Source organism: Chenopodium album, chromosome 10 (genome assembly GCF_948465745.1).
Source record: "Chenopodium album chromosome 10, dcCheAlbu1.1, whole genome shotgun sequence".
Lineage (NCBI taxonomy): Eukaryota > Viridiplantae > Streptophyta > Magnoliopsida > Caryophyllales > Amaranthaceae > Chenopodium > Chenopodium album.
Genome location: NC_137843.1, coordinates 28,603,503 through 28,631,404, shown reverse-complemented (window position 1 = coordinate 28,631,404; position 27,902 = coordinate 28,603,503). Strand labels below are relative to the sequence as shown.

The following is a 27,902-nucleotide window of genomic DNA, read 5'->3' as shown; positions in this document are numbered from 1 at the left end:
GGCTTGTTTTCACCAATTTCTGATTGCAAAGTCCGATTCGATCCCATTACTCTTATCACTCCAATGAGAACAAATGTTAAAAACAATATCCGGCCCAAAACTCAAGAACAATTCCTTCCTTTCCCCGAACTATATCCTTCAACCCTCTACCTCAGACGGTTATGAAACCGATAGCTCATCATCTAGCCAATCATCTATCCATACATTGCTTGATATCTCCTATCATGCAGATATCAAAGGAGTTGCTTGTAAACATATTTGAATACAAGAAATTGATCTTGATCATGATGTATTTCCTAATAATGAACTTTTCAATGAACCTAAATCATGCGTGACACCCATGGAAGAGTCTATAACTGTAAACAAAGGCACGGATAATGATGTAAAAGAAATCAAGATAGGATCGTCCTTTTCCGTTGATGAACGAAATGCATTCATTATTTTACTTAAAGAATATGTGGATGTGTTTGCATAGTCTTATGCTGATATGCCTGGTGTCGATCGTAATATTGCTGAACATCGTATACCACTCTACCCCGATAACAAGCCAAAGCAACAAAAGCTTCGTAGAATAAAACCAGAAGTTAGTCTCAAAGTTAAAGAAGAAATTCAAAAGCAGCTTGATGCCAACTTCATCAAACCAATCAAGCATCTAAAATGGCTGGCGAATGTGGTGGTAGTGCCCAAAAAAGATGGAAGGGTCAGAGTATGCATTGATTTTAGGGATTTAAATTCAGCATCACTAAAGGACTATTTTCCGTTTCCCCACATTGATGTTCTGGTTGATAACACTGCCGGACACGCCATGTTCTCATTCATGGGCGGATTCTCAGGATACATCAGATACTCATGTAAGAAGAGGACATGTCCAAAACTTCTTTTATTACCCCATGGGGAACCATTTGTCATACAGCAATGCCCTTCGGATTAAAGAATGCTGGGGCCACCTATCAACGGGCTGCAATGACAATTTTTCATGATCTCATTCATGATATTGTGGAGGTCTATGTTGATGACATGATTGTAAAATGTCATGATCGTGAGACGCACATTGATGCTCTAAAATCATTCTTTGACAGAATTAGGAAATACAATCTGAGACTAAATCCTCAAAAATGTGTATTTGGAGTAACTTCGGGAAAACTTCTGGGCTTTGTTGTGAGTCAGGACGGAATTAAAGTCGATTCGGATAAGGTAAAGGCCATACAAGAGCTTCCTCCACCAAGAACGGAAAAGGAGATTCGAGGATTTCTTGGTAGAATCCAATATATTAGTAGGTTCATATCACAATTGACAACCCGGTGTGAACCTATATTCAAGTTACTTAAGAAAAATATTCCTACAAAATGGAATGACGAATGTCTGGCTTCATTCAATTCAATGAAAGAATACCTCTTCAATCCTCCGGTTTTAATGCCACCCAAGCAGGGGCAGCCCTTGATATTATATCTTACTATCACGGAAACAGCCATGGGAGCTCTTTTGGCACAATACCAAGAGGGTACAAGGAAGGAAATAGCTATCTACTACCTCAGCAAAAAGTTCCTTGAGTATGAAACTAGATACACTCCTTTGGAAAGAGCTTGCATTGCCCTTATTTACGCAACAAAGAAGCTTCGACATTATCTGCAAGCACACACTACTTATCTAGTTTCGAGGTTAGATCTAATCAAGTACATTTTTTGAGAAGCCAATCTTGAGTGAAAGAATAGCAAGATGGCATGCGATATTGTCAGAATTTGACATTCAGTGTGTGAATCAAAAGTCTGTTAAAGGGAGGGCTATATATGAAGCTTTGGCTGATGGACCTATATCAGGTGATGAATTTGATTATGATTTTCCAGATGAACATATCTTCTGTCTTAGTACGTCACAATGGAAGATGTATTTTGACAGAGCCTCTAACAGGAGGGGCAATGGTGCAGGAATATTATTAATTGATCCCTATGGGGTACATATTTCGTTCGCTGTGAAGCTTAGTTTCCCAATGATGAATAACACGGCTAAATATAAATCTTGCATCTATGGAATCAAAGCAGCATTGGCAGTCGGCGCAAAACATCTCACGGTACACGGTGATTCTTATCTCATAATGTCCCAGACTATTGGAGCTTGGAAAATTCGGGATGAAAGGTTGCAAATGTACACGGAGTATCTTCAACAATTTATCCCATTCTTTGAAGAAATAGAGTTTAAACATCTCCCTCGCGAGCAAAACAGCTTAACCGATGCTTTGGCAAATCTTGCAGTAAATTTGACTTGGGACGATGATGTAAAGGTACAGTCGGTGACGATTGTAGAAAAAGAAAGTCCAGTGGTTAATTTTGAACCAACAATTGCTCTATTAACCTAAGAAGATAATGAGGATGCTTGGTATACTGATGTTAAGAAGTATTTAATCGATGGAGAATATCCTGAAGGAAGTCACAAAAAGGATCAATTGGCTATTCGAAGGCTAGCTTCTCATTTTGCAATATTAAAAGGTTTGTTGTATCATAAAAGTTTCAATGGAAACTTGCAATTATGCATCGATGGGGAACAGACACAAAGGATCATGGAAGAAGTACATGGGGGAGAATGTGGGCCTCATATGAATGGAAGGATGCTTGCTCGGAAGATTCTTCGAGCAGGGTATTACTGGACCACTTTGGAAAGTGATTGCATCCTTTCGTACGAACATGCAAAAACTGTTAGATATTTGCAAATCTTAATCATATGCCGCCTGTTAGCCTGAATAATTTTACTTCGCCATGGCCCTTTTCCAGTTGGGGCATAAATATCATTGGGCAAATACATCCGAAAGCTTCGAACGGGCATCAATATATGTTGGTTGTTGTTGATTATTTTTCGAAATGGGTGGAGGCATCATCATATTCAAAACTAGGGGCAAAACAAGTTTCAAAATTTGTGATCAATAACATTATATGTCGGTATGGGGTACCTTTTGAAATTATCTCCGACAATGGTTCACAATTTGAAGGCCATCTCAAAGAAACCCTTGAGAAGTACAAAATCAGGCATCACCAATCATCGCCATATCGTCCTCAAACCAATGGAGCTGTTGAAGCAGCTAATAAAACTATCAAGACGATAATCGCCAAGATGACGGATAAGGCTCGAGAATGGCCTGATAAATTGCCCTATGCACTGTGGGGATATAGAATTTCTATTCGAACGCCAACTGGGACTACTCCATATTCTTTGGTATATGGAATGGATCCACTTCCTCCAATCGAAACAGAGATCCAATCACTTCGCGTAATGAATGAAAGCGAGATATCTGAAGAACAATGGTTTAAAGAACGATATGATGAACTTTCTTTAGCAAGTGAACGAAGGTTACAAGCCCTTCACAACATTCAACTTTTTCAAAGACGTATTGCTCGGGCTTTTAATAAAAAGGTCAGGGAAAGGAATATACAAGAAGGAGATTTGGTACTTAAGGAAAATCGAGCACCGATTCATGATCCACGTGGAAAGTTCAAGCCAAACTGGTCTGGTCCATTTCTGGTCAAACATCTTACACCAGCAGGAGTAGTAAAATTGATGGATCTTGATGGAAATGAGTTTGTTCATTTCACCAACCTTGATCAGTTAAAAAAGTATTATGCTTGATTGGTACAGTGTTGTATTTGTGAGATTCGCAAAAAAAAAAAAAAAAAAAAAAAAAAAAAAAAAAAACGTGAATCTCCTACTAGCTTTATATAGGTATATGTGTATCATGTTAAAGTTTAAATTTCATTCATGTTTGCATTGCATGCTTAAGGGTCATGTAGAAATATTCATCATTATTAAAAGATTATGATCAAGTCGATACTTAACAAAATATGATTACAACAAATAAACAGTTTTTTTTATTATTCAAACATAACACAAACTCCCTCGCTTTTTGGCGAGATTGCAACCTTTAAAATAAAAAAATAAAAAAAAACCATGAAAACAACAACCACGTACACCATACCCGAAAGACCAATGCCTTCGGATAAGATTTCTTCTTTTGGAATTAAAAATACACAAACAAGGGAGACACAAGTACAAGTATTGAAATACAATAAGGAAATCCTTCTAAGGATTTGTTCAAGCATCACCCTCGAGGTCCTCCAACAACCATGTTGTGTAAGACGCGGTTGGAACCTCACCTTCAAGAACTGGAAATGCTGGGAGCATTCACGCAAATTGCCATACATGAGATGATGCCCTAAGAGCTTCCACATTACCAATTTCATAGGTGGTACAAGGTACCACTGGGAGCTCATGGAGTTCAAGGAGTCGTTGGAGTTGGCCTGCTTGTCTCAAGCATCTCCAAGGAAGATAGAAGGTGACGCGACACAATCCTAGAAGTTGAACACCTCTGCGCCTGCTAGTGCTAATTGTTATGGAATCTATGTTGAGAAACGAAATGATCCATTCCACATCAGCTTCGGCAAAGAGGTCTGTCCATGCACCGAGGTTACAACATTGACGGAATATAGGAAAAAAAACCTCTCTCCCGAATATGTCGGGTTTGGTAAGGAATTTGAATTGGTGGTCTAGACAGCTTGAATTTCTCATATAACCAAAGTTAAAGCACAATTGGACACCCTTTGACGAAACCCCCTGGATTTTGTTTCAGATATTCAAGCCCCATCATAAGCTCCCCTAGGATAAGAGGCCCTAAACGGTTCCCTAACTCAATTTGTGACAACAAAGAAAGGCAGCGAACATGACAGGAAAATAATGATTCCTTGAGTAAGACAAGGCCAAGCAATAAAAGGATGCAAGCTCTTTCTTGGCACTTTTGGAAATTTTCATTGTTGGAAAATTCCCAATGAGATAAAGAGAAAGTTTCAAGGAAGTTCTCTAACATTAGAATATCAAGCAGGTGATAATTGCTTTCCATATTTAATGGTATACCTAGCAAATCCCTCATGATCGCATCCGTTGCCCTTGGGTCAGCAGGAGTAATCACACGGCCTCGTTTATGAAGACCTAATAAACCCTCCACTTCTTCCAGAAGAGGAGTCATTTCCGTCTCTCCAAAATAAAAAAAACATGGCGTTCTTCATCCCAAAATTCTACGGCAACGTGAATCATATCATATCGAGGTTGAATAGCTAGGAGAGGGGTGATGGTTCTGGTGAAGACACTAGTATAAGGGGAAAGGCGATGTGGAGAAATATTTTCTACCACCCCTTTTAGTTGGAGCTTTCTAGCTCCACTTTCATTGATTTCTTGATACATTGCATTCATTTTTCTTAGAAAAAGAGGAGAGAAGAAGTAAGACTTGAAAAGCTTGGAAGAAGAAGGAAGGAAGTAGTTTGGTGAGGAATGAATGAACATCACCTCCCTTTAAATAGGGGTGGTGGTGATAATGGTGCCAGGATGAAAAGGCCGAAAGAATTTGCTTTTTCGAAAACTCGGTAAAAAAAAAACCACCTGATGTTTTTGCATCGAAATCCATAGACTATGTTATGTTCTTTCAAGAATGATTGTTATTTTCCCTCAAACTCATGCAATTTGGAATTTTAATCTTTGCCTAGAGGACCCAATAAACATCCGTCTAAATTAAACTAGTGCAAGGTTAAGCCAGTTTTTTCAACTGTACCCAAGCTAACATTTATGTTGCAATTAAGTGAGAATTTCACTCTATTTTTTAAGCCAGTTTTTCAACTACACCCAAGCCAACATTTGTGTTGCAATTGAGTGAGAATTTCACCCTATTTTTAATCCGGTTTTTCATCTGCACCCAAGCCAACATTTGTGTTGCAATTGAGTGAGAATTTCACTTTATTTTTTCAGCCAGTTTTTCAACTGCACCCAAGCCAACATTTGTGTTGCAATTGAGTGAGAATTTCACTCTATTTTTCAGCCAGTTTTTCAACAGCACCCAAGCCAATGTTTAAATGAAAGTCAATTGGCATTTTTCTCCTTTTTTTAGAAACATACATCAAAATTTTGTGTCTTTTCTCAAACATTGATCATCGTTTTATTTAAACTCAATCAATGTGGGGCAATCTGTAGACACCAAATTTTGATCCTACTTTTGTAATTATCATTATTTATCTTTTATTATTATACTTATTGTTTTTTTAAATAATTATTATTATTTCGCTAAATATTTTTATAAACTTAATGACGTTTAAAACGAAGAAAAAGAGTAATGATAATGATTTTTATTCATAATTCCCAAAATACATGTTACAATTTGTACTTCTAAAACTACTAAATTACAAAATATTGAAGTACAGCTAACACCGCATGTATTTTTACCCTGCTCCACCGAAGTAATTTCCGGGCTTTACTTGTGGATTAGCAAGTAAACTAATGCAGTCATTAGGAGGACTACTAACCCCACAATGTATATGAAGTACACCCGTATCATCCTCATATCTTCCTCAAAGGTGAAGACATGTTGATCTTCCTGGTCATCTTGAAACATGGTGGCCGAAATTAATGGTGGTATTGTTTGGTTTTCTTTTTTTTTTCGGGTAAGGAGGGAGATGGAAGAAAATACGAAATAAGTGATGAGTGGGGATTTTGGATAAGGGTAATTTTCTTTTTATAGTAAAAAATGGGTATTTTTATACCGTTTTTTTTGTATACGTATAACAATTGTATAGTATAAAAGTACGATATTTTCTGTCTCGTCAGGAGAATATGTCATTTTCATTATAAACAATTATTGTTTAACCCTTTTAAAGTATAATAATTATATTGGTATGTTCACTTAGAGTATTAGAGTATTCTATTTTATCTAGATATTTTTTACGATTTGTACAATACCCCATTATTTGGTCCACTTGCCTATAAAAAGCCCACTAGTCCAAAGACTCGTGCCCAACCGAGGTAGGGAAATGACAAACATTCCTTTTCCTACAATAAAGTTTGTCATACATAGAAAAGTATTGGTGTCTTAGTATTAAAGAGAGCCCCTTTATATACACTTGTTTTACCATAGACTAAAATAACATTGTCTTTTCGTCCCGCAGTTAATACTTGATCCGATAAGTACAAGTTCGGATCAAACACATCGATATTTATTTATGGATAATTGAGTATTATATGGACGAGGGTAAAAGAAAAATACTTGTGGGATGTATAAATACAACGTGTAGAAGAGTACGTAAATTAGAATAGTAAAATCAGCGTAAAAAACGGATCTTGCCTACCCCTGATTTTCTACATTTCAGTAAAAGATGAATCAATGCTCTGACATGATTCCTTCATGATTTGTTACGTTTTTGTTTTGCATTTTGTTTGTCTTCATCCTACTTTTCCTTTTTTTTTTTTTTTTTTTTTACTTTTATTTTCTTTTTTATTTATCTTATTTACTTTTTTTTTTACTTGCTTATTTCGGTCTAGTTTTTTGTATCCTTTTGTCAATTTTGATGAACGATTGTCAATAGTGAAATAATGTTACTTTTTTTTTTATCTCTCACGGTTAATATTGTATCCAATAAATTTCAGATTGGACCAATTGTATCAAAAATTATCTGACGGAAATTGGGACGGCTGGATTTCATATTGCATATTACTATTCAAACACTATTTGACATTATTCAAACACTATTTGACACTATTAACATTATTCAAACACTATTTGACACTATTCAAATAAGCATTTTTACGCTTGTTTACGCTGCCGACGTGAATTTGGGCTTCTGTTTTATTCGTTTTCCTGTTGTTTTGATCTAGTTTTGTATCTTTTATCTTTTTTTCTTACGACTATGATAGATATTAGTTTGTGTTTTAGTAGAATAAGGCAAGATAAGAGCCCACCTGTTTTCTTTTTTAAAGGTCAGTCAGTTGAGGGAATATATTTTACTCTTGACTACCTTAAATTTATGTCGTATGACTTTACATGGTATATTTTCACTTTGACCACGTCAATCTTATGACTTTATATGATTTACCTTACTTTATACTTTTAATAAGGGTCGTCACTTGTAATGCTCGTATGTATAAGATTTTGTTGTATGATTAAATGTTCTTGAGTAAATTTATATGTACTGTCTAATAAGGGCAATGGTTATTTTTTTTTATAAGCTCTGAAAATATTTTGTCCAACCCTACTAGTATTGTAACCTAATGTCTTCGTGTAACTTTCAGAGCTGACATCTTAGGGAGATATATATTTATTTTATAAGTGTTGTTTTAGTAGCTTGGTGAGTATATAGTCACTAACTAAATTTAGGCACTCTGTCATACGTATACCACGTGAGTATTTTTGAGTTGTAACATGACTTGGTTATATATTTTCTTTTTTGTAATTCCATGGTATTTTAGTTACTTTTTATTATATGAATATTAGAGTTTGATTTAATTACAGTTTTCTTTATTTTATTAGTTTAAGTGTTGCAAAACAGATTAAGTAGTTTGTTACATATAAAACGAAAGAATTTAATATCAAGATTCTCATTAATACCAAAATCTTGATATTTACCATTTAAATCCTTGAATTATAATTTATTTACCTTTTTTTATTTACAAATTAACCCCCCTATTTTCCTATAAATACCCCCCTAATTTTCTCATTTGAGGACACCAAAAAAATTTCCTACTAATTCTCTCTCTAAAAATCCTCTCTAAAAAAATTCTCCTCTAATCTTTTGCTTTAGTTAAAATTTCTCTAATTTAGCTTTATTTTTAAGAAATTAGCTTATAAAAAGTATCATATAATTAAGTTGTTATTTTATTTAAGTATTGTTATTATCTTTAATTCCTACAAAAAAAAATACAAAAAAAATATTTCAAGTTCAAGTATTGTTGTTATTTTCATCTTTGTTAAAAAATTAGTTTAATTGTTTAAGTATTCCTATTCTATATTAAAATAAAAAAAAAAGGTTTGTTTCTCAAGATTTAGTTTTATTTTTCAAGTTTATTTTCTATAATCAAAAATCAGAAAAAGTTCATTAGCTTTATTTTGCACTAATTTCTTTTAATATCTCAAATTCCAAAAAAAATCACTTAGTTATCATCTTTTAAATATTTGATAAGCAAGAAGGGTTATCTGAAAAATTGCTACATCTAGCGCAAGGTATTATCTTTATTCCTTTCTTAATTTCCTTAATTATTATTATTATGCTAACTAATGTGTTTGTTTCCATGTGATGCTACCAATAGGGGTAATGACGATATTAGGTGCTAAATTACCCCTAAATCTTTCATTACTTCACATTAGAAAGCCAAGCCTATTGGTGAGGTGATAGGTTATAAAAGAGGGGGGTTAATTGCATTTTGCATTGCATCTCTTTCTAATGCATTTAAAATATGAAAGGCTAATACATTCATGTGTTTGTCTAATATATATTTTTTTAAGAATAATTTCCTTCTTAAAGTGAGCTTAAAGATCTAAGGAATTAAGAGTTTATGTAAAGGATGTTCAAGAGTAAAGAGTAATTTACCACGTCCCAAAGATGGCCTATGAAAACAACCCTTACGCCCAGAAACAGTTCCTTTTCTTTAGCTCAAGTGATAGAATTTTTCAAGAGCTTTCCAACTGCATCTCACAATAATTTTTTCGATTTTTTAATGATTTTTTTAGTTCAAGCTATCAAAGACATGAAAAAGGCACTTTTTTTCTTAATTGCTTTTTTTTAAAAACTGTATTAATTTATTTTTAAGAAACTAGTGGTGTCATGGAACCTATATTACACTATATTATGTATTTTTCATTTATGGAACTTTAGTTATTGAGAGTTTTAAGTAACTTTAATCTTATTCTAAAGATGACTTTAGAAATAAGAATTTTTAACAAACTTTAATCCTAAAAGATGTTTTAAAAATCTTTAATTTTATTTTAAAGATGACTTTTGAAATAAATGATGTCTTAAGAACTAAAAGTTTTATTTTAAGACGACTTCAGAAATAAAAGTTTTTTACAAACTTTATTTTCTTTACTTTAAGACGATTTTAGAAATAAAATCTTTTATAATTTTGTGAACCTTCTTATTTTAAACCCTTTTGTAACTCAAGAATGAATAATAACTTTGCTTATTTATTTTTAATAATTAATGATAGTTAATATAAGGTTATGCCCTCATTTCCAAACATGAGGTTAAGATTAATTATTTAGTTGTATAAGATTGTAACAATTATCCATCTCCATAAAAATAAGCTTATATCCCATTATAATTACCCGATGGTTTAATTGACAATCGGATATGATTAAATAGTTTATTGTTCCTTTTTATTTGGAAGTAAGGCCTTGACAGGTGTCGTGTTTTACTTGGTCAATTCCATTAAGCCTAAACACATAACCCTTAAAACCTTACAAAAATTACCCTTAAGTGTTTTTAAACCCAAAGTGAGATTATACAGTGAACCCTCATAGTTTCACTCCAAAAAATACCTTGACCCACTAAAAAGTCGTCAATTGGGACGCATTTGTTGAATTGTCTTGTTCAAAAGGCATTTTTGGTGATCACTAATTAGGGTGATTTTCCTCAACCAAGGTGGTTCATTTTACTTTTATGAGTGAATCCATCAAAAACCACTAAAATCCCACTTAAAAAATGACATTTATGTCAACTACCCAAATTAAAAACCCAATGGAATTGGTTACTTAAAACATGGCATCTGTCCGAATAACGAAGGTTTTGATCCGTGAGTGAATTCAAAATCTCACTATGATCAGTACGTAGTGCAACTTTGGTGCTCAAACCTACCTTATATTAATTATTATGTCATTTTATATGATTAACATGTTTTAAAACTTAACTTTTAGCAACGCAATAGTAAGAGCTTGTTCCTTAGAACGGAAGGGAAGACGAGTTCCAAACGTTTGATTCTCTTAACCTAAATCCCGAACCTTGTGCCTTGTTTCTTTTTATGGAGTTAGCAGTTGATTTTTTTTTTTAGTTTCATTTCTTAAAATTGACTGTTTTAAAATCCGTCCTTATTCGGATAAAAATAAGGTGGCGACTCTAAGTTTTTAATTATAGGTCTTACACTTAAGTGGAACCTTTATAGACTAATTTTTGTCCGTTAAAAACCAGGTACCACAGTATCACATTAAATGCAATTAAATATAACTTTGACAAGAAAAGACTTGAATAAGATTCTGTTTTCAGAAACTGAAACAGAAATCAGTTTCAATATTTTTTCCCAATATTCATACCAACCATAATGACAGGTCAAATAAGTTCAAAAAAGTCATAATGATCTAGACAAATACCACATTAACTTATATCCCTCTTTATACACCATAGTTACCTTTTAATATCATACAAGTAAATAGTATTGCACCATAGCAACCATTTCTATTGAATATCATTATTCTTGACTATAATTTAACATGTAAACATGCTGCAAAACAGCAAACTATGTAATTACTTATTATCTAAGGTATGCCAAGCAAACCATATGTGTTGTGGTCACTAACAATTGCTAGCTAAGTCAAATTATCTTTCTCTAAACTTTATTAACTATCAAAACTACATATTAGTCAATCTCTTACATATTTTTTAACAAGGACCGCTATTCATTCCTGGTTATTTATGACATTCTATATAACATGCTCACATAGAATAAGGACTAATTAGACTTCATTTTTACTAACTCTAATTTATTTACCCTTATCATAATAAAATTGCTGCAAATACACCAATATCATACAAATGCTAAAGCACATAACCGAATAAAAAATTAAAATACCCTAAAATATATATACCATATTCCTTCTTAGACAATAAAATAGATATCGACTTACATATTCTTTCTCTATATTCAATGAGAAAGATCATGATAAGAAAGTAAAGTCGGGACATATATAATATGCAATACTTAAATTTATTACAATAATACGAACTTCCATAATACAACTAAGTCAATTATACATAATGAAAACCATGCATTTAGTTGATAGCTATCTAAATTGTTGACTTAATTGGATACATAATAATATGTAATTAAGACTATGCATACAATAGAAAACAATTTGAAACATATTTCAATATAAAATAACTATATATTACATGCTTATCTCACGAATTCAAGCACAAAATATTAATCGCTAATCCAAATATATTTATTTAATGCTTTACTATTAGCATCCTAATATGGATTAACAAAATGGTGCGCTTGCATCGCACACGTGGGAAAAACACTAGTGACTATAAGTAAAGAAATTATTCCCTTGAATTATGCAATTATGTTTGACGGTTTCCTAAAAAGACCAAAAAAATTTAAATAAGGCTAAAACTACTTATGAATTATTTTTGACTTTAATATTAGATTTTAAATATTTTTCTTTTTTTATTTTATGTGATTGCTTCCATATGTGTTATCATAGTGAAACGAAGGGCAGTATTTAATAGACTTGTTGACTTGAGTCTCTATCATCATCAACCAATTCGAGAGCATCCATGACCAAATGTTGCCACTGAACTAACAATCAAACAAACCACCCCTAAAAATGGCTGCTCTCAATCTCCCTCCAATCACACCATCCACCACCAAAATCGGCTGGATTGGTATCGGCATTATGGGTTCTGCCATGGCATCTCGCCTACTCTCAGCCGGCTATTCTCTAACCATCTACGCTCGCACCCCATCAAAAGCCGACCCACTTCTCGCTCTTGGTGCGCACCTCGCTGCTTCTCCAGCCGACGTTGCCAAATCCTCGGACATCGTCTTTACGATGCTGGGGCACCCACAAGATGTTCGACAAATTGTCTTAACCAAAGAAACCGGGGTTTTATCAGGTTTGAGCTCTAATGGTGTTGTAATTGATCATACTAGTAGTCATCCTGATTTAGCTAAGGAGATAAATGCTGCTGCTTGTGAGAAGGGTTGTTGGCAATTGATGCTCCAGTTTCTGGGGGTGATGTGGGTGCTAGAAATGGTAATTTGGCTATTTTTGCTGGAGGAGAGAGAGATGTTGTTAGTTGGGTTTTGCCGCTGTTGGAGATTATGGGTAGTAAAGTGAGTTTTATGGGTGGTCCTGGAAGTGGGCAGAGTTGTAAGATAGCTAATCAGATTATGGTTGGTGCAAATTTGGTTGGGTTGAGTGAAAGGTTAGTTTTTGCAGGGAAAGTAGGGTTGGATAGGAGGGATTGGATGGAAGCGGTTCGAGGCGGGGCTGCTGATTCTATGGTGATGGAGTTATTTGGACAAAGGATGATTGATAGGGATTATGAGCCTGGTGGGATTAGTGAGTACATTGTGAAGGATATTGGTATGGGACTTGATTTCGCCAAGGGGCGGAAGGGGAAGGGTGGTGATGAGGATGAGGTGGTTGTTATACCAGGTGCATCATTGAGTAAGCAACTCTTTGTTGGGATGGTTGCTAATGGTGATGGAAAGGTTGGCATTCAAGGTCTTATTAGTGTTATAGAGAGGATCAATGGCATTTGAGGTAATGCTTTATTCTCTATTTTAGCTCCCTTTTGGGAACTTTCTCTTAAGCTTATTATTTTGGTTTATACTGTAAATGCTATCTTGTGGTTTTGCAAATTGGACATTGTGTACGTTATCTTTTGTATGCTAATTTTTAGTGTTCATTAGAAAAGTGTATTTTGCAAACTCATTACCTACACTTATAATGGTTTGATTTTGTTTGTTAAGGCACCTTTAGATAGTTTGATTTTCCCTCTTTTTATAAAATTTGTGTTATATATAGCTCATAATTATCTAGTCCCTCTCTTTGTTCTTGAAACTTTAATTGCTAGCTTGTCAGCTTAGAGTTAACCTTCATTCACTTGGATGACCGTCTAATCAGACATTAGGCTGCAAGTGTAAGTCTGCAAGTGTTTGGGAGGTTGATGCCTGTTTGTTTTAGTATTTTCTGATCCTTTCTCCAGCTAGTAATTCTTGCGTAGCCAATGGAATCTAACTTTCAAAAGCTATGATAAACATGTACGACTACAATATAGTTAACCATACAACTCTATGGGAGACCTATTATTCCCCAACATTCTCATAAGAGTAGAAGGGGTTTCACACGGACTGCCCAAAGACCCATACTGAAGGATGTTTGCATTAAATTGGATAAAGAAACTCTATAGAATCAAGCACTGATGATGCGTGAAATTTGGACTAGCAAATGATTATAATGATGGCGGAGAACATATGATGATTAAATGAACGATAGTGTGGGTATCATGGAATCACGAGTACAGAGGTGTAAGGATCACATTTGATGATTGATAATCAAGGGACTAATGACAAAAAAAACTCTTATGCTTTTTGACGGTTAGTGAACATCTTTAGACTGTCACAGATGATATTGGAATTCAAAGTATATGTACAAGTTATCATAATGTAGGATGATGAAGTATAATACTAATAAAATGGTTTTGGGAATTGGCTCATTTGCATAATGCGGGGATGCATGTTTTATGGTGATCATCAACTACTTTAAGGGAACCAATCACAAGTCACAACATTAAAATTAAGGCTGAAGTTTTAATGAATAATTAGCTTCAAACAAAATCTTATAAAATGTACATAAATTTTTAATACTAGATTCTTATTGGTATAAACTACGTTAAGCAATTCTACTACCTCCGATTTTTTTTAGTTGCAACTTTGGAATATTTTATATCTCTCAAATAATACCCCAAAATTGCAACTAAAAAAAATCGGAGGTAGTATATAGGATCTCATAATAAGAAAGAGAGTTTTTGTTACTTTCGTACTTTACACATAGTATTTACATTAAATTCAAGGGTAGCTCAAAATATCAACTATAAGACTATATAATTAGGAAACTCACTTTGTTATTCTCTCTTCGATCCTTTAAATTCTTCACATTTCCCTTTTATATGATTGCATATTTCCAATGCATATTTTTAAATTGTTATTATCCTAGTTATATGTTAGTAAAAATTATACAAATTTCTTATTTTATAAGTACTCTATACTCATCATGGCGAATCAAATAAGACCCCAATTGACCATGGTTTTTCCTATATATTCAAAAGAATTTGGGAGATTCTCTTAAGTTGTGAATAGTGTCTAGATTCCAAATAAGAAGAACATTTAGTATTGGAGAGAGCAGAAAAACTATTATGAATTAGTAATAAAAGAAAATTCAGAAAAAAAAAAAAAAAAAAAAAAAAAAACTATACTTTATATAAGAAATATACTCTCTAGTTTCTCAAAAATACATTTTTGTTTTAATATATTTATATTTATATATATATATATATATATATGATATTGCCATGGCAAAAAAGCCGCAATTATCTACCCGCCACCCATTATCTATGAGAATTTATATATGTCAAACTTATTTATTCAACGAAATATTTTCTAATCTTTTGATAATCTTTATAGCCAATAATCCGTTGTAATATTTTATTACCTATAATTATAGTAGTTAAATCAATCAATCAATCAAAGCCTTAATCCCATAAGTGGGGATCAGCTTCATTATGGACCAAAAGTGATTATTCCGTGTAGTTATCAACAAATATTTTCCTCCTCATCCCTTTACGATCCAATGCCTCATCCTCATACAAATCCATATACTTTATATTCTTCCTAACTACTTCCAACCAAGTCATTTAGTAGCAAAATATTTCAATTAAAATCATTTCAACTCCACTAATTGATTATTCTCATTAAAATCTACCTTTAATTATTCACCAAGAGTTATCAATGAAATCCTCTTAGAATCACTAGTACTTTTTTTGGGGAAACGACACCATTAACAGAGCTTTACTTCTAAATTTGAAGCGAATTTTTTTGCCTTGGCAATATCAGCACCCTATATTCTATGATTCTATCTTCCTCAAAATACGTTTTTGAAACTTAGATTTGGATAATTTAGGTTTTTTTATGATACCTATTGAGGGTGATTGTTTTGTACTCCTAAGGAGGAAGAATCAAGGATAAGGGTTAAGTGATAGATTAACTCTAACTTTTGTTCAAGGGGTTGATACTAGAAGAGGGGTTGGGATAGGGATAAAACCTTCCCACCAATCCTATACCTAGGGAGGAGGTAGTATGAGGAGGTGGAGAGGAATTATGTAAGAAAAGACAATATACCCTGCATGAAAAGAATGGAAATAGAACAAAACGAGAGAGTTAGTTAAACTATAATGGTAACTTTGCTACTTATTCCTTACTTATATCAAATATGGGAACGTTTGATTTGAGGTGTTACACTTAGTAAGAGAATGAAGTATTTTTAAACTATGATGCAAATGTGTAGTATTCAAGTATCAATTTTCTTTTTAGGAAAAATTGTGAGAAACCACCTTTTATAACACTTTTTTTGTAAAAAAACATCTTATAAAAAATTTCTTGTAAAAACACACCTAAAACCAGATTTTTTTTGCAAGATAACACCTTGGGCTGGTTTCAGGGCATTGATCCTGTTTTCCGGCGTTGACCCTCACGTGAGGGTCACGTGCTCCACCCCTCCCTCCTCAAAACCACCAAAACCACCGCCCTAATCAACCCCAACAGTCAACACCACCACCTAGCCACCACTAGAACCACCGCTCAACCGCCGACACCACCACCCATCATCATAGCTACCATCACCGCCTCCCAAATCACTCTAAAGCCACTGGGGAAAAAAAAATTCTCTTAGATTTAGGGTTTCCAATTGAGGGGAAAAGGGGGGAAACTACTACCTACCCTCTTCTCTATTGGTTTTTGGGGAAAGACGGTACACTATTCCGAGTGAATTTGGGTGGGTTTGGGTGGGACGTAGGTGGTTGTGGAGGTAGGTAAGGATTTTTGCGGCCGGGTTTATAGTGAATTGGGTGGGTGGGATGGCAGCTAGGTTGATGGGTGGTGATGTTGGCGGCAGAGAGGTGTTCTAGTGGTGGCTAGGTGGTGGTATCGGCGGTTAGGGTTGGCTATGCTCTAATTTTGGTGGTTTTGTGGGAGGAGGGGTGGAGCACGTGACCCTCACGTGAGGGTCAATGTCGGAAAACAGGGTCAATGCCCTGAAACCGGCCTAAGGTGTTATCTTGCAAAAAAAATTAGGTTTTAGATGTGTTTTTACAAGAAATTTTTTATAAGGTGATTTTTTACAAAAAGAGTGTTATAAAAGGTGGTTTCTTACAATTTTTCCTAGTAAATAATTAAATATATAGTTGGTCAAACATTTACGTTGGAGACTCCACAAAATGCAAGTGAACAAAACGAAAAAGAACGGGGGGAGTATATGCTCTTACCTACCCAAAACACGCACTTCATTAAAAAATTTCTAATCAAACTTTTGGCTAGTTGTACTCCCCATGTTTTGAATTGATAAAAAAAATAGGTTCCTTTGAGTCATTTTGCAGAAATGATGATGATTTGAAAAACTATGAGTTTGTTATTCATGCCTCTAAAACCAGGCCTTTAATGCTTGTAACAGCTTTCTAATTTTGATGTTTTGGGTTTGCTTAAGGGACACCTTCTCCCAAAAGATAGGAAACTTTGAGATTAAAGAAAATTGCATGCTTCTTGATAGTTGAATATTGAGTAATGTGTGAACAGTTAAAAACTAAGTAATTGAATCTAATATTCTACTGATAGTTGCTGCTACTTAAGATTATTGCCAGTTGCTGTTTACAGTTTCTCAGTCGAAGCTGGATATCGATTTTGTCTTTAAGATGGTGTTAATATACAAAATATTAGAAAATTCTTATAGCAGCCATATCTTTAGTAAACAAAAACTTACTACTTGATTAGCCATATAATTCTTTTCTGTTTCTCTAAACGAGAAGGGGTGGTATATTATGTAGAGGCATGCCTGTGGTGCATGAAATGCATTTTAGAATCGCATCCATGTTGATGTGTATGGGTTTTAGCTGTTTGAGCCACATGGTGTAGAATCAAGATATCTTTTTTCACACATGATAAACTGCGTAATGCGCTGCCTATAATAGTATGTTCTGAACATGCTACGAAATGATCTAATGGCCTTTCCAGTCTAATCTCCGGTATCAGGTAATACTTCAATGTCGAACTTACAAATATTTATGTCCTTTGATGCATATATTAAATGGGTGCTAGCTTATATAATCTATAAGGTTTAACAAGCAATTCAAAGGAAGCCAATTATAAAGAAACTAAATTTTATAACTTCTTTCCAGCTAATGCTTTGAAATTCCTTGTGTTTACATATATTAGAAGTTGCCAGATCTGCATACTCATATATTCTTTGGAGAACATGTTACTACTTGCTAATAAGCTGCCCAAACTCAAAAATTCATACTCACTTTTGGGAAACAGGCTTTTACTTACCAATAAGCTGCCTAGTGAACCTATCATAGCTGTCAACTACAAAAACATTAGCCCTATATTAACAATAACTTCTCAGTTCTTTGGGCAAATGCACAGGTGACATTTCGTGTAAGAGAGCTTTGCTTGCTCGGGAAAATTGTGTATACCAAGAGCGCTGAGGCTGGAATACCAAGGATCCGGTGCTTTGAAATAAGGCAGCTATTACTAAGCTCCTTTGGGCATTAGGAGATAACTTAAAATGTCCCATTACATTACAAGTACTATTCCTTGGAAGGTGAGGAAGCTATTTGGGATGCAGTGAGGTTCCGTTGAAAATCAATGTTATTGCACAAATAAGGTATGTACCTGTTTGTGGTAGCGCATACATATATATATATATATATATATATATATATATATATTGTTTTTTGAACAAACTTCCATATATTGATAGACATTTATATGGAGAATAACCTGTTATTCTATGTATTGCTTTTGTAAGGAAGAATAAGATATTTGGCACCTATTTTGTTGCCTCTACAATTCTCAAAGCAGGTTTATTTTTGATCTGATGGGTTATTCTAGACCTGCAGCAGAATTAGCTGCTGAAGTTGGTTACGCTGTGTAAACGGACAGAAAGACTGCTAATTGTAACCTCTATAACATGTTCTTTGCAAAAACTATATTACCCTGTGAAGGAATACGTATATATATATTTTTTTTTTAAAGAACAAATGTAAAGATCCTATTTTGCTAAGGAAAGAGATCACCTAAGTTGCATGTGGTAGTAGTGATCAAATGTGATGCTTATTGGCTGTATTCGATTGATTCTACTAGGGGTGCTAATCGAGTTGAGCAGTTCGCGAGCAACTCGAGATCGACTCGGTCAATGCTCGATCAAAACTCGACTCGAGTTGTCTCGACTTGAACTCGGCTCAACTCGAAACCTTAACGAGCACGAGTCGAGCATGGTAAAACTCGACTTGATAAGCTCGCGAGCAGCTCGATAATATTTTTTTTATTAATATATATATATATATATATATATATATATATATATATATATATATATATATATATATATATATATATATATATATATATATTATAAGAAATTATAATAAAAATAGGAAATGTAAAAAAAAAAAAAAATTGTTGCATATTATAAAAAAATAAAGAATGAATCACTAAAGCCACTTACTGTTAATTGTACGTTCTACAAGACCATCAATTAGCTCATTACTATTTTTTTGAGGAAAGCCCATTGCAAACTACTCACTTACTCTCGTTTTCAACTATTAACAAAAATAAACCCTAGGTTTCACGTCTCCAGCCACCACGGGCTCCTCCACTTCTCTTTACTCTTTCTCCTTTTACTTCTCAAATCATTCTTGGTTTAATTAACTTTTCTTTCTTATAGATATGTAGGAACCTTCAACTAAACTAATATTTTGTTCATTTATTCAAAAAAAAGTTGGGTAATTTTTTTACCTGGGTGTTTTTGGTTTAATTAACTTTTCTTTCTTATAGATCTACAGTTCTTCATCCGTTTTTTGAGGTAAATACAAACTACAAAGTAATACTCTTAGTTTAGTTGAAGGTTTCTGCCATTTTCTTTTTGTTTGGTTAATTGTTACTTGTCTTGTATTAAGTTACAAAAAAAGAAAAAGAAGAATAATTTTACACAAGTTGAGCAGCGAACTGAACTACATGAGTTACGAGCCGAGTCGAGCATGAGTCGAGCAGTGGGTTAACGAGCTTAGTGAGTAATGAGTCGAGCACGAGCACGAGCCATGATTTCCGATCACGAATTGAGCACCCCTTTTTGTTTTATTATACAAAATGACCCTAAATAAGAAATTTATCTCACTTATGAGTTATGACATTAATTAGTGTTATTTAGTTAAAAAAAATAAAATAACTATGATTAGCTTTGAAAAAAAAAAAACTAAAAAGAAAAACCACTAACCCAGCCATCACCTCCACCCTTATCACCACCAGATGTAGCCAGCACCGTCTCCACCCTCACTGGAGCCATCGAACCCCCTCATCTGAAACGCTGACCTCCCACCCAAACTGCCGAACCATTGTCTCCACCTTTTCCTGCGCCTAGACCTTCGACTATGACCTTCGATTCTCACTTGAACCTACCCTAACCTCACAACTCTGTCTCCTCTGAACTATGATTCTCGCCTCTTTGTCATGAGGTTTCGATTTTGGGCGGGGACCGGAGAAGGCGGAAGATAAAGAAATAGAGGGTGGAGGAGAGGGCGGAATGGAAAGAGAGATCAGGAAGATTGGTGGTCGGTTCTAAGTAATTTGGTGGTCTAGGGTGGTCGATGTTTGGCTTCGGCGGTCTTGGGGTGGTCGGGGTTCTAAGTTCGGCGATCTGGGAGTGGTCGGGGTTCTAAGTTCAGCGATCAAGGGTGGTTGTTGTTTGGGTTCGGCAGTCTGGGAGTGATCGAGGTGGTCGAGGTTCTAAGTTCGGCGATCTGAGGTGGTCGTGATTTGGGTTCGGCGGTCTGGGAGTGGTTGGTGTAGTCTCACCGGAAAAGGAGATGATGGCTGGCAGGTGGGGGTGGCTGGTTTTTGGTGGTTGGGTGAATTATTTTATTTTTTATTTTTTATTTTTTTTTAAATATAAATTTAACCATAGTTATTTTTAATTAACTATTTAATGAAATAAGGTTATGAATGAGATGAAATTTTTAACTAAAATCATTTTGTATAATAAATTTTCAAGAGGGCCACCATTGGTGCGTAGCAGAAATTGGGGGTCACCGTTGAGAATTTCCCAAAAGTTTATGATCACAAGATTCGTAATAACCCTTCTAATTAAAACATTTAATATAGAGTAAGGACCTCATATACTTTTTTTTTTCTCTCCAAACTTGTAAAAGATCCATAGTTGAAGGTTTAAAAAACAGCAAAAAGTTTGACAACGATGGCCTTGCTCTCATCACATTTTAATCCCCGCCCCCTGCATGATAATTGTCTTGCGATTCCTAGTCTGTTCTTCATTATAATTGATTTTGTGTAGCTATAGACTTATAGGTATTGAACAGAGAGAAAAAAAGGAACACCAACAATGGAGGATAGAGGGGGGGGGGGGGGGACCAACAATTCAGGGTTGAGGAAAAAAATGAAAAGCATACAACAATTGGATTGGAAAAACAATAATAAACAATAATAGAGAGAGTGAAAAAATATCTGCTCGTTTTCAATCACGACGATAGTTAAGTTGAATGAACCCTAATGTCTCTGGTGGATTAAAAGAGTAAAAATATAAGGTGGGGGGGTTAATTTTATTTTTTATTTTTTATTTTTTAATATCTAATCTTGAAGTTGAATGAATCTTACAAAATTACGCCCTCAGAAATCCGTAGACTTTATTGAAAGTTGAGTTGCTTTTTACGTTTGGGTTATTATATTATATCAAATCTTATGTATTCACTTGTCACAGAATTTGACTAGCCACATATTAGATTTGGTGTCAAAACTAAAGCAATTATTAGGGTGTTACATACATCTTTCCCATCTCCTCGCCCGCCACTTCACTCTCCCTCCTCCCCAACCTACATGCACCTTGTCATCATACATAGATTTTCCACCGCATCTAATGATATCAAGCCATCTTGTCCTTTCCATGATCCATCTCCTAGCTTACCCACCTCCTCTCCCCCTCTCGTTCCCCCTTAATATGTTGTAACTTTACTATTACTACTACTATCATTGGCGGAGTCACATGGGAACAAGGGGGAAAAAAATATTTTTTTTTAACTTAAACAGATGTAGTAAAAAATTATCTTACATCACAAACATAAGCATGTATGGTGGTTGTAGCCTATGAATAAGGTTTGCTCCTCTCGTAATTGGGGTTACAAACAAAAATTTATTCCTTTACCATATAAGATTACTATCATATGCGATTTCAAATATATATATTTAAACAACTTATGTGATCAATTTTTTTTTAGATTTTTATTGAATTATTCCCCTCGAGTAACCCCTAACTGAGTAACTCGAGTAACCCTGACCAAGTAACTTATTCGAGTAATCTCTGATCGAGCAACTCCTCAAGTAACCCTTGACCGAGTGAACCCCTCGAGAAACCCCTGTCCAAACCCCTCAAGTAACCCCCGATCGAATAAATCGTGTAACCGCTGACTGAATAACTCGAGTAACCCCTGATAAAATAACTTAGGTAACCCCTGTCACACAGTGTGACCTACTATACCATAAAGTTGCTAGTCGTATAAAGCTCATGTCAAAAAATATACTACCTAAAAAAATGTTACACGTCCCTAGTCTAACAATGATGTCAACTAATACGAGTAATAAATAAGAAAACCAAAAATACAAAATATTATCAAAATAAAAAATACATTACCAAAATATTACATATACATTACCAAAAATTAGCAAAAAACACGAAAGGAATAAGAAAAAACGTCCAGGTACATCCTCCCTTCACGTCTTACCAGCATCTACCCCGTTCTCTGAACTCAATCTCTCTCTTCTCATCCCCATTTCCCATTTTCCATTTTCTATAAACCAAACCCTTTCTTCACTCTTCTCTCAATTCTCATTTTCTTAGGGTTTCGATTCTGCTAATTTTAATTTAATTTAATTTTCCATGGGAATTTCATCATTTCTTTCTTCAATCCCTTTTTCCAATTCATCTTCCATTTCCCTAAATCTTATCAATTGTTGTTGTTATTGTTATTGTTCTTGTTCTTGTTGTAGTTGTTGATTTTGGTTTGGCTGTTTAATTTGATTGATTGATTGATTTTTCTGGGAATTGTTGTATTGTTTACAAATTGTGCTTGATTATGGATTTGTCTCACTCTCAATCGAATCTCTCTCTTGGGTTTCACTCCCATTCGTCTGTTCCTGCTTCGACGACGACTGCGAATTCCAATAATTCGAACCCTAATCGAGTTTCAATCAACGACGATTCCATTTCGTTTCAGATTGATTCGAGGTTGCGCGAGTCGTCGATTCCAATTTCATCGATTCCTCTGCAATTGCTGGAATCTCAAACACCGCAGAATTGCCGGAAGATCGAGAATGGGTTTTCTGAGGAGAGAGAGAGAATCGCTGTTTTAGAGCCTAAAAAAGATGTGGAGGATACTGAGGAGAGAGGTGATGAAAATCGTGGCGAAGACGATGAAGAGGTGGAGGAGTTTCGCATTCTAGGTCACTCTATGTGCTTGAAACGTCGCCGTGATAGGGAGGATTCTGTGTCTTCGTCGTCTACAGCTTCGGCAAAACGGGTTTTCTTCGATTCGAGTATGGAGGCGCGCAAGGTTGCAGTCAGGGCATGGGGGAACCAGCCGTTGCGATCGGCTGATCCCGAGATTTTCGATATTATGGATAAAGAGAAGTTGAGGCAATGCAAAGGAATCGAATTGATTGCTTCGGAGAATTTCGTTTGTAGAGCTGTGATGGAGGCATTAGGAAGCTCTTTAACAAATAAGTATTCGGAAGGAATGCCTGGGCAGAGATATTATGGTGGAAATCAGTACATTGATGAGATTGAACTTCTCTGTTGTGACCGAGCATTGGCGGCTTTCGATCTTAGTTCAGAGAATTGGGGTGTTAATGTGCAGCCATATTCGTGTACTTCAGCGAATTTCGCAGTTTACACCGGGATTTTGTTGCCCGGGGATCGAATTATGGGACTGGACACCCTTTCGGGGGGAAATACTAGTCATGGTTGTTATACACCCAATGGCAGGAAGGTTTCTGGGGCCTCAATTTTCTTCGAAAGCTTGCCTTACAAGGTCAATCCCCTTACTGGGTATGTTGATTATGATAAGCTCGAGGAAAGGGCGCTCGATTTTCGTCCCAAGATACTGATTTGTGGTGGTAGTTCTTATCCTCGTGAGTGGGATTATGCTAGGTTGAGGCAGGTTGCTGATAAGTGTGGTGCTATTTTGATGTGTGACATGGCTCAAATTAGTGGTCTTATTGCAGCTAAGGTTGGGGTGATTGCTTTTTGTTTAAATTATATAGATTTATGCCTGTGTTACAATATCTGTTTACATTTTATCATCTTGCCTTTCAAGTTGGGATAATCTGATGAATATAGGTGGAATTAGTAACATTACGTTTGCAATTCTGATGATTGTGTATCATGTATTATCTGATTTTTGGCGCCTAATGATACTCAGCTGTTTCATACTGAGTGTTGTGTAGTTTTACTTGTGAAATTAGAGTTGAATGAGTCTTTTGTATAAAACCTGTAGAATGTTTGTTTGAGAATTATAGTAATTGCAGTGTTTCGGCTCATGGTTAATTGATAAATTTGTAGAATATACTTCTTTTATGGGGAGTGGGACTTAATTTTTTTCCTGTTTTGTTTTATCTCTTTATATTTGCTGGGGCTGAATGCAGAAGCATCATTTAGAGGCATCCATCTTTTTTCACAGTGGAATCACTCATGAATGGACATGCTTAAACTAAATTTAATACCTTTATTATTTGTTTGCTATGATAAAGATGATACAGCTATATAGGGAAAGGACTGTTTGACCTCTATGACCCTGGAACTGGCAGATTTTGTATGGTGTTAGATTGTTATATCACTTATAAGCATGTGTAGGTTGTTGAATGTGTTTGATTTTAAGTTTGTTTGCTAGCCTTGTATCGTGTATGTTATCTAATTTGCTTGCATCAAGGCTGTAGATTGAATGTTTTTGCTTCTAATTACTGTCTTCTTTATGAGTCCTTGAAATTAAACTTTTGTTTTTCTTAATGTTTGCAGGAATGTGTCAGTCCTTTTGAATATTGTGATATTGTTACCTCCACAACTCATAAGAGTTTGCGAGGTCCTAGAGGAGGTATAATATTTTTTAGGAAGGGCAAAAAACAAAGGAACAGAAGCTTGATGAATCCGTCTGAAGACAGTGAGCAGTATGATTTTGAGGATAAGATAAATTTTGCTGTCTTCCCTGTTTTACAGGGTGGCCCGCACAACAACCACATAGCTGCTCTTGCTATAGCTTTGAAACAGGTTGCTACCCCTGAGTATAAAGCGTACATGCAACAAGTTAGGAAAAATGCTCAGGCATTGGCATCAGCATTATTGCGAAGAAAATGTCGGCTAATAACTGGCGGCACAGACAATCACTTGCTCCTGTGGGATCTAAGGCCCCTTGGATTGACAGGTATACATTTTTTTTCCTCTTCTTATTAAGCTCTGTTTAGTACTCCTCCCCTCTCTGTTTTTCCTCGATGGTGTTTGTTACTTTTTGGATTTTTGATGATGGAGGAGAGACAAAATTGGTGGGGCCATGTGAGATTGAAGGGGTGGTCTTGTATGTTCATTTATAGTATGGGGCAAACTTAAAGGGATTAATTTAAATAGGAAGTGTGAGAAATAAGGAGTAGATTAAGCTTCTTGGTAGTTAAACAAATAAATAACATTAAGTAGCAGGGAATTAGTTTGATGACAGACAGAATTTATGTGAATACATTCATCAATTGTGTTTAATTTCATCTGTGAGTTAACCAACCATAAACAGTTTGATTCTTCTCGTCTACCTTATGATAAGAGGTGCTAAATTTATTTTCTGGTTCCTAACCTTTCAGCAACATTGAAATAAATTGAAAAAGGGAATGCTGATGCATGGGAAGCAAGGTGAATTGCCGGAATTCAAGCCACTTGTGGTTCACCCAAAATTGGAGTAATCAGAAATCAAAAGTGAAATTTTAGGATTAATTCTCAGTACATGTGCTCCCTTCAAAGTTTAACAGTTATTCACTTCTGCTCTTTCCTCTCCTCCTTTTCTCATGGTCCAATAAATTTGCATCCCTGTCTCTGTTCTTCGTTCTCTTCTCCGCCTGCCTCTCTTCCTTGTTTCACATCTAGTTGTCTGGGCTCTTCCCTTAGGCCTCTCTTATTGAAGGAAACTAACCACCCTAACCAAAATGTATCGAATATAAAATACTTAATGGCTTGGCTTATTAAACCCCTTATTTTTTACACCCCTAAATGTGTACTTGAGTATTAGATTCTTCATAAGGAAAGTAAAGGGAGAAATTCAGTAAATAGTTGTTTAATACCACTCCCCCCTGGGATGTGTGTTATTTAGGTGACTACTTGTTAGTTGCCACTGCAATATAGTGGTCAAGGATGGGGAGAAATTCTGAGAAAGCTGCCCTTTGGTTATAATGTTACTCAATGTGAAATCTAGCTTAATAGTGAATTATGCACTGGGTATACTTTGCTGTTACCACTTTGAAAATTTTATCCAAACACAGTGATAGCTAGCAAGTATTTTGAGCGAGTTCAAAGGTCCTTGCCATTGTAATTATGTAACTTTACTTTTGTGGGTAATTAGTTTGGTTTTTCTGACCTACATCTACTCGTGCTATGACAAGTAGCTTGTAATGTTCACATACGTTATCTTCTTGTTTGCTGCTCTTTACATCTTCCATGACCACTTTTTACTTTTTCCATTTTACCAGGTAAGAATTTCGAGAAGGTATGTGAAATGTGTCATATTACTCTGAACAAAGTTGCTTTGTTTGGTGACAACGGTACCATAACACCTGGTGGTGTGAGGATTGGTAAGTGTTTTCTATCACTGTTGCATAATTATGAGAATTACTATATTCATCATTACATGTACCCTTACAATCAGTTTGCTGGGTTTATTTCATCAGGTACACCTGCAATGACAACAAGGGGTTGTTTGGAATCTGATTTTGAGGTGATTGCTGACTTTCTTATACGAGCCGCTCAAATCACATGTTTAGTGCGAAGAGAACATGGGAAGGCACAGAAATGCTTCTTAAAGGGTTTGCAAAGTAATAAAGACGTTATTGACTTGCGAACCCGTGTTGAAACTTTTGCTTCGCAATTTGCAATGCCAGGATTTGATGTATAGTTGCAGCAGCAGGGATGGTGGAAGGATGTCATTTGCATCAGCCATGATTTATCTCTAGAATCACTACAAGTCATCATTTGCATAGTTTGCCCTTCTTTTTTACCCTTATTACCTCAATCTTTCTCCTGGCATCTTCTCTCATGCCAAACTCACAAAGTCGATGGTTTACTCATGCTCCTGATTCTGGACAACGTTGCTGTTGTTCTCGGCTGGCACTTAATGAAATGTTCGTTCAGTCATGGTCCTACAAGTTACCCCTGATTTTTCTTACACTTCTTGATCGTCATCCTTTTCGGGCTACTTGCAGTATTTCCTGCCTTCTCTGAAGTTGGACTTGTTATAGTACTTAACGTCGCAGGTCTATGAATGAACAAGGAGCTTTGCTTCTTTTTTTGGAATACTTTATTGTGTTTGACCATGTTATTTATGTACAGTCAAGATTAGCTTATCTATATACTAGTATTTGGTACAGTAATGGAATTGGTAATTTGAGGTTTGAATGCCCCGAATTTTTTTTATTATACAATTTGTATAATCAGAAAGAATGTAGACATTGTTTTTTAATTGATTTGTGCGGATTTTAAGTGCTAAAAACGGCAAAAAAGTAATTTTGATCTTATTTTCTGAAAGTGGGTATGGTGTAAACATTTACTTCTTCCATCTTCCTAATATTGCAATAAAGTGGGAAGACGAGGAGTTTAAGAAGAGGAGATGGATAAAGTGAAATAGATAGAGTTTTATGTGATGAGTAGAGGGAGGGAGAGAAAATATATACATATATACTCCCTCCGTCACCGAAAAAATGACTTTTATGACTTAAATATGATCTCTAAATGATCATTCCATTTGCATTAA

General features: G+C 35.1%; 1 protein-coding gene and 1 pseudogene across 2 annotated transcripts; both read left to right on the top strand.

Moving 5' to 3' along the window:
- Positions 1-12,354: 12,354 nt before the first annotated feature.
- On the top strand, positions 12,355-18,249 carry LOC145563868 (putative 3-hydroxyisobutyrate dehydrogenase-like 2, mitochondrial pseudogene; annotated as a pseudogene). The gene is made up of 2 exons (XR_014094644.1): positions 12,355-13,336; positions 18,160-18,249. The product of XR_014094644.1 is annotated as a putative 3-hydroxyisobutyrate dehydrogenase-like 2, mitochondrial pseudogene (transcript).
- Positions 18,250-22,623: 4,374 nt separating this feature from the next.
- LOC145562389 (serine hydroxymethyltransferase 7-like) lies at positions 22,624-27,447 on the top strand. Its single transcript, XM_081622648.1, has 4 exons — positions 22,624-24,134; positions 24,920-25,322; positions 26,626-26,727; positions 26,824-27,447. Exons 1-4 carry the CDS (start codon positions 22,983-22,985, stop codon positions 27,045-27,047), a joined length of 1,881 nt encoding a protein of 626 aa, XP_081478774.1. The 5' UTR covers positions 22,624-22,982; the 3' UTR covers positions 27,048-27,447.
- Positions 27,448-27,902: the final 455 nt, after the last annotated feature.

Excerpts from the sequence above, each read along its gene's own strand:
- LOC145562389 (XM_081622648.1), top strand. The coding sequence starts at position 22,983 with ATGGATTTGTCTCACTCTCAATCGAATCTCTCTCTTGGGTTTCACTCC. Across the intron at positions 24,135-24,919 it reads GTGGTCTTATTGCAGCTAAG|GAATGTGTCAGTCCTTTTGA; the intron begins GTTGGGGTGATT and ends TAATGTTTGCAG. Across the intron at positions 25,323-26,625 it reads AAGGCCCCTTGGATTGACAG|GTAAGAATTTCGAGAAGGTA; the intron begins GTATACATTTTT and ends CCATTTTACCAG.